Below are 7,921 nucleotides of genomic sequence, written 5' to 3' on the forward strand. Positions count from 1 at the left end.
GGAGGGGTTCTTAGACACCCATGGCATGTTCCCTGAAAGATGACTAGCAACAAGAATCTGGGTCCTAAAAGATACCCCCATAAGTGCCCACTTAAGTTGCCGGGAGAAAAGACAAACCAAAATAAAAACCCACGCCAACTTATAATATGGAGCTAAAAGCAATTGGAGCAAATCAAAGGGGAGAACACAGGATAAAATACTTCATTTGTATCAGACTCAAAGAGTAAGAGCTAAACCGTGGTCAAGAACTTCCAGCATCTCTCATGCCAAATGGAGCACCTGGGTCAGCTGCTCTTAAATATCCCCTGTGCCAGCACAACTGACTAATGAGGCAACAGGTGAAACACATCCTGAACAACGAGGATGATTCCAATCAGGTCAAACCCAAACAGAACCATCCTCGAAAAAAAATGAGCACAACCCCAAAACCTATAACACTCCTGTAATATGTTTCTGGAGTTAAACTGTAGACCTGACAATAATATATTTTCCCTTAGTACCTCCTGCTCCAGACCAGCTGACTGTTGACTCACTGGACACCACATCAGCTGCTGTTAGCTGGAACCAGCCACCAGGATTGGACCAAACCCAACATCATTACCAGATCTCCTACCACTGTCCAGGGACAGAACCACACATCACTACCACATCTTCACCCAGCATCACTCTCTCTGACCTGCAAGGTGGTACTCAGTACTCTGTCTCTGTCTGTACTGTGCTGGAAGATGGAAGGAAAAGTCAACTGGTGTTAACAACCCTCACCACAAGTAAGGAAGTACATTATTTGTTTTTGCATGTGTTTTGTTGTTGTTATTATAATGGTCTTGGTATTTTACCAAATAGGGCTATCTTCTGTATACCCCTTTACCTTGTCACAACACAACTGATTGGCTCAAACACCATTAAGAAGTAAATACATTCAACACATTAACTTGTATGAATGCACACCTGAAATGCATTCCAGGTGACTACTGTTACGGTTTTCTTCCGTCGAAGGAGAGTCGGACCAAAATGCAGCGTGGTTAATTCGATACATGTTTAATAGACGAATAAACACGATCAATACAAAAACAATAAACGTACGTGAAAACCGAAACAGCCTAAACTGGTGCAAACTAACACAGAGACAGGAACAATCACCCAGCCTAATCCCAGGGACCGACCGTGTTGATGTATTTAGCACCATCTCTGCAAGGAGAATGGAGCACATTCTCTTCTTCCAAAACAAGTAAAAAAGAAAACCAAAGTGACCGAGCCTATCTGGTGAAACAACACAGAGACAGGAACAATCACCCACAAACACACAGTGAAACCCAGGCTACCTAAATATGGTTCCCAATCAGAGACAACGAGAATCACCTGACTCTGATTGAGAACCGCCTCAGGCAGCCATAGACTATGCTAGACACCCCACAAAACCCCAAGACAAAAACGCGAAAAGCGCGAAAAAAATTGTGGTTTGTTTTGTCTGGGGTTGTTTGTTGTTATGGGATTGTGGTTAGAGTAGTACTCTAGGTAAGTCTATGGTTGCCTTAAGTGGTTCTCAATCAGAGGCAGGTGTTTATCGTTGTCTCTGATTGGGAACCATATTTAGGCAGCCATATTCTTTAGGTGTCTTGTGGGTGATTGTTCCTGTCTTTGTGGCACCAGATAGGACTGTTTTGGTTTTTTCACGTTTCTTGTTTTTGTAGATTGTTGTATTTTCATCTTTATTAAAGATGTACAAAACTAACCATGCTGCATTTTGGCCCGCCTCTCTTTCACCAGAAGAAAACCGTTACATCACCCACCTCTTCGGGGGACATTTTTTAAATTTATTTTTATTTTTACATCTTTTCTCATACGTATACATACATTTACATACCTGGTACTTTCATATACAGAAATCACAATAATACATTACCAACAAGCTCTTTAATCCCACCCCTCAGCCACTCTCAGCCCATCCCACCTATCACCATAGACCTCAGCTCTTTAATCCCACCCCTCAGCCACTCTCAGCCCATCCCACCTATCACCATAGACCTTAGCTCTTTAATCCCACCCTCAGCCACTCTCAGCCCATCCCACCTATCACCATAGACCTTAGCTCTTTAATCCCACCCCTCAGCCACTCTCAGCCCATCCCACCTATCACCATAGACCTCAGCTCTTTAATCCCACCCCTCAGCCACTCTCAGCCCATCCCACCTATCACCATAGACCTTAGCTCTTTAATCCCACCCCTCAGCCACTCTCAGCCCATCCCACCTATCACCATAGACCTCAGCTCTTTAATCCCACCCCTCAGCCACTCTCAGCCCATCCCACCTATCACCATAGACTTTAGCTCTTTAATCCCACCCCATAGCCACTCTCAGCCCATCCCACCCATCACCATAGACTTTAGCTCTTTAATCCCACCCCATAGCCACTCTCAGCCCATCCCACCCATCACCATAGATCACCATCGTTTGGTTTCTATGTGCCATATATTTTTCAATTGTGCTGTGATGTTTTACATACATTGAGAATATTTCTAATTGTATAGTATCCACAGATTGTGAGCTAAAGATGAAAACCTTTCCTACGAGTATTATTCTATCATTTATTGAATATGGCTTTTCATATCACCCAACACTGTTATTTGTAAGGTACATTTTAAGCGAATGTTGTAATGAAGTAACCTACTTAAGTATTATCTCTGGTGTCAAACTGACTAGTTATCTAAATGACTGTAATGTAAATGAAATAATCATAATGGATGTGTCAGAGTGGGATGTAAAGGTACAGTATCTTCCCTGATGAGAAATATATTTATATTATTTATTTTATATTATTATATTATTTTCCTGAATATTTCATATTTCCTGATCTTCCTTTCTATTTACAGGATCCTATCTGATGGAGCTGTTGTCAAAGGCTGGACTAGAAGATCATTATGAAAACAAGCTGACATTAAGTACTGTCCTTGAGATAAATGCTGATACTACATCAGATGAACCTCTTACCACTATGCAGTCACTTCCAGGGGCCTTCCTGAAGAAGTTAATGATGGCAAATCTGAATGCTAGGAGTGTCAAATGTCTGACCACTGATGCAGAAGTTTCATTTCCGGGTACAGACCGTTTTGAGAATCTAAAAAGTGACTCTGCTAACAGTGATGTCATTAATCCACTGGACCTGATAACTGCCCTGTTTCTGTGTTCAGATGGTTTCCTGCAGCAGGAGATGGTCCAGAAAATGTCCATGTGTCAGTTTGCTGTTCCTCTGCTGCTGCCCAACTGTGACACAAAACAAAACACTTTGATGCTGTGGGCCTTGAGGGACATAGTGAAGAAGTTTAGCCTCTCTACCCAAACATCCACAAAGGCTTTTGTGGAGGAGAGAATTGTACTCTCTGATATTCCTATGGTGTCCTTTGTTAGGTTAGGTGAGATTAGAGTGTCCAAGTCTCAGATCTTGAACAAACTGCTTAGTAACCCTCAACAGTACCATGATACATTTGTTCATCATGATATGGAATGTGGCGACATCCCCCATAGAATTTCAGATGGTCTGGTTGAAATCAGCTGGTACCTTCCATGTGGGAACAGAAACATAGACATGTTCACTAAGCCTGTGGTGGTGGCCAATCTCAGAGGAGACATCAGGTCCTTTGAAACACAGTTCTCCTTTCTGTGTCAAACATCAGCTGCAGTTTACATTTTCACTGATGATTTAAAGGCATATCTCAATTTGTTGAAAAGCAAAAACACAAAAGCAGAGATATTTCTGGTCGTCAACTCTCAAAGAAAATCTTTCAGAGTAGACACATTAAAACAAATGATCACAAACTGCAGTATCAATGACCAAAATGTGATTGTCAAGAAAAAGAAAAACGATGCAGAATTTGTCAAAACCCTGCAATCATCTGTTGGTGACATCATTGAAAATAGTCCATACCGGTTGACAGTGGAAAACATGACTGACATAGCTCGTCACAGTGGGATTCTGGTTGATGAAGACTGCCATGACTGTCAGAGTGCCAGGAAGATGGCAGATGAAATCACCAGCAACATCAGAGACACAGTCAAATTTAAAGACAAACAGCTACCCTTACAAGGGCAAATCTGGAAAGAGCTTTCCCAGTTGGAGAAAGAGAGATGTAGACTGAGAAAACAAGGGGGTCAAGACATTGAACACTACAGGAGATCTCTGAAGGAGAAGGAGGAAGAGCTGAGAAAGAAACAATATACATTTTACATGTCAGATGGAATGAAAAGCTTCATTTTAGGATTGTCAGGTTCAGGAGCGGAGCGTTCCTATTTCCTCAAATGGATGCGGATAAATCTGGACAATCTGTCACGTCAGAACCTGTCTGCTTTGCGGGACCAGTACAAAGATCTTTGCCAAAATTCTCCTGAGAAAAAAGACGACATTAAAGATTTGGATAAGCAATTATCTGACTGTTCCTTGGGTCTTGAACACTTCCTGCGTGAGTTGGGCCAGTTATATGAAGCTGCCAGCTCCCTCCCTGAATACAGCCCTCAAAGGGAACAGATGGAGAATCTCCCTGGATTGTGTGCTCAGATGCTGTTGGATGGTGTCCCCATTGAGCTTGTGGATGGAGATGCATCAAATATCACTCTGAAATGGATATCAGCTGTTCTGACTCGGCTGCATAATCTTGTGGACTCTAACAGCAAGATCCGGGTTGTGACAGTTTTAGGGGACCAAGGTACTGGGAAGTCCACTCTCCTCAACACCATGTTTGGGGTCCAGTTTGCTGTCAGCAGTGGAAGATGCACTAGAGGGGCCTTCATGCTACTGATTAAAGTCAACAAAGAACTCAAGGAGGAGCTGAAATGTGACTTCATCATGGTGATTGACACAGAGGGGTTGAAATCACCAGAGTTGGCTGAACTTGATAAACACTATGAACATGACAATGAACTGGCCACACTGGTGATAGGACTCAGTGATGTCACTATCATCAACATGTCCATGGAGAACAACACAGAGATGAAAGACATCCTGCAGATTGCTGTTCATGCTTTTATGAGGATGAAGGAAGTGGGGAAGAAGCCAGTATGTCATTTTGTGTACCAAAACATGTCAGACATGTCTGCTCATGACAACAACATGAGAGAACGGAAGAAGTTGTTGGAACAGTTGAATGAAATGACCCAGGCAGCAGCCAGAATGGAGAAGAAGGAGAATATCACTAAGTTCACTGATGTGATGGAGTATGATCCAGACACAAGCAGCTGGTACATCCCAGGACTCTGGCATGGGACTCCCCCGATGGCTCCAGTCAATGCTGGCTACAGTGAGGCTGTGTATGATTTAAAAAAGAGCTTGATGCCAGACTTAATCAAATGCCAGAGTAATGATGACATGACACATTTCCTGAAGTGGACACAAAGCTTGTGGGAGTCTGTCAAATTGGAGAAATGAATGGTAAGTGTCAGAAACAGCTTGGTTGCAGATGCATACACCAGTTAATGCTGGTTTTATATCAGCAGGTTTTCTCTTGTTACGTAAGTCACTGACAGTCAGTCATTTAGCCCATGTCAGCAAAACAAAGATTGCTAAATGAGTTTAGCTGCCAGCTATCTAAACTATTATGGTTGAGTTACCTGCTGGGGTCTCCTATTGATTTTGTCAATCTAACGCCGATATTATATTTTAAAAAATGTCATTAAAAAATGATATTATATTAAATCAAATGTATTAATAAAGCTCTTTTACATCAGCAGATAATTATACACAAACCCAGCCTAATCCCCAAACAGCAGGAAATGCAGATGTAGAGTCACAGTGGCTAGAACAAACTCCCTAGAGAGGCAGGAACCTAGGAAGAAACCTAGAGAGGAACCAGGCTCTGAGGGGTGGCCAGTCCTCTTCTGTCTGTGCCGGGTAGAGATTATATTCATACTGTTGACTACTAGTTGACTTGGACTGGAGTATGAAGACAAATCTCAACATTAGAAAAAATATATTCATATAATTTGCATAAACAGCTGGATTAAAATTAAATTAAGATTATGCTCATTGGGATGAATTTAATGAAACAAGGATATATATTTACAAGAGGGAAGTGTAACTAATTATGAAAGAAAGGTAATTTTGTTTGTTTGAGCCTCGATATTGTATATTATCTTTGGTTTGATTTAGTTTTATCTTGTATATCATTCATACAGTCTTTGAAGGACTAGCCCAGTGATGGACTAAAAGGGTCCATAGATCAGTGTAGACTGTACATACTGTGATTGTAAATATTGTCCATTAGATTTACATCCATAGAGATGTGATTCTATATGTAATGCTATGTTTTACACCTTTACAAAAAGCCTCTGAAACAGATACAAAAGCCTTAAACAAGTATGTATGTATGTATGTTTGTAAGCGGATAACATCTTAGTCCTCATCTTATGAAAGGAAGTTGCTTTAAGGGCTACTTTAGTTGCATGCATGTTAAAATATTCATTTCCATCATGTAACAAGTTCATTATTCCATTGTTTGTTTATTTGCCTGAGATTTGTCAAATGTAAAGAATGTATACACATCTGATTTCATAAAAAAATATCTGCATTATTTTACTTTAGCAAAATGCATAACCAATGATTCATCACCTACTTAACATCAAATGTACAACATTTATCATTGAAATACTTTTTATATATCTAATTTAAAAATCGCAGCATTATTTTATTGTAGAAAAATCCATGTATCATATCCTATGATTATCCTATGATTAATATACTTATCATCATACTAACAACAATGTATACCACTTATCATTGAAGGACTTTTTAAATAAAAACTGTTCATTGAGATTAAGTTTACTTTACTTCATTCCCTCATAGATATATTTTAAGTGAATAAAAATATTATAATTAACATTTTAAAACTCTTGAAATATTTGTATTATACAGTAGGATGAACCCCCCCTCTAATCTACCTTATATTATACAGTATAATCATACCACAAACCTTTTCTTTAAATAATGAATCTATATTTGTTAATTGACTATATGGCGTAGTGCTATTAAAATGCATGAAAAGTGCTTTACAAATCATTTTATTATTACAATGTAGGTTATGCAATTAAAACAGACATTAAGTATTGTTCGGGATTGTTTCTATAGCAATGAAAATCAGTAAGAACAAATACACCCACAAATATATTAAAGTGAGTGAGAGAAAGAGAGAAGAGAAGTAGAGGAAGACCAGGTTTGATTGAGGAAATAAGTGAATTGCTTTGATATTAGGTGATTCTACACTGACAACAGATTTAAACAGTCATGTTGACTCCATTCCTCTGAAAGCATCCATTCACTCCTATCCAGTGGGGAAATGAACAGGTCAATCTTGGTGGGGCAAAAAAAAGTGGGCTGCATCCCAGCAAAGACACTGCACAACACTAAACAATACATTAATTGCACTATAACGGTGACAAACGGTGCACACAAACTGTTAGGGCCTACATAAAGCTGTCCCAACATCTTACCACTGTTACACCTGGCTATCAGCGGAGCCTTGTCTGGCACCGAAACAGTTCATTCAGCCTCATTTACTGCCTTTTAAAAAACAGCTGATATGGCTGTCTTGCTTAACCTGTTACTCCTACCCCCTACTTTTTCGAACATTCTGTTAAAAATCGCGCAACATTTCAGCGCCCTGCTACTCATGCCAGGAATATAGTATATGCATATGATTAGTATGTGTGGATAGAAAACACTCAGACGTTTATAAAACTGGTTAAATCACGGCTGTGACTATAACAGAACGTGCGTTTCATCAAAAAGTGCAGGAAAAAGTGCAGCTTCCACATGATGTCAACAGTCTTGTCATTTGCCTACGATTTGTTTCTTGGTCAAATGGACACAAGGCAGCGCCTTTCTTCCGGTCTCCGACCGGATATTTTGGTTGAGATTTACCCAGACATTATTTCCA

The 7,921-nt window shown here is 40.1% G+C and overlaps 1 protein-coding gene across 1 annotated transcript; it reads left to right on the top strand.

Moving 5' to 3' along the window:
- The first annotated feature begins 48 nt into the window (after positions 1-48).
- On the top strand, positions 49-6,801 carry LOC124029571 (up-regulator of cell proliferation-like). Its single transcript, XM_046341234.1, has 2 exons — positions 49-767; positions 2,873-6,801. The coding sequence occupies exon 2, from the start codon at positions 2,884-2,886 to the stop codon at positions 5,416-5,418; it is 2,535 nt and encodes an 844-aa protein (XP_046197190.1). The 5' UTR covers positions 49-767; positions 2,873-2,883; the 3' UTR covers positions 5,419-6,801.
- Positions 6,802-7,921: the final 1,120 nt, after the last annotated feature.

Source organism: Oncorhynchus gorbuscha, unplaced genomic scaffold (genome assembly GCF_021184085.1).
Source record: "Oncorhynchus gorbuscha isolate QuinsamMale2020 ecotype Even-year unplaced genomic scaffold, OgorEven_v1.0 Un_scaffold_6849, whole genome shotgun sequence".
Classification (NCBI taxonomy): domain Eukaryota; kingdom Metazoa; phylum Chordata; class Actinopteri; order Salmoniformes; family Salmonidae; genus Oncorhynchus; species Oncorhynchus gorbuscha.

Coding starts and splice junctions, on each gene's coding strand:
- LOC124029571 (XM_046341234.1), top strand. CDS start 2,884: ATGGAGCTGTTGTCAAAGGCTGGACTAGAAGATCATTATGAAAACAAG.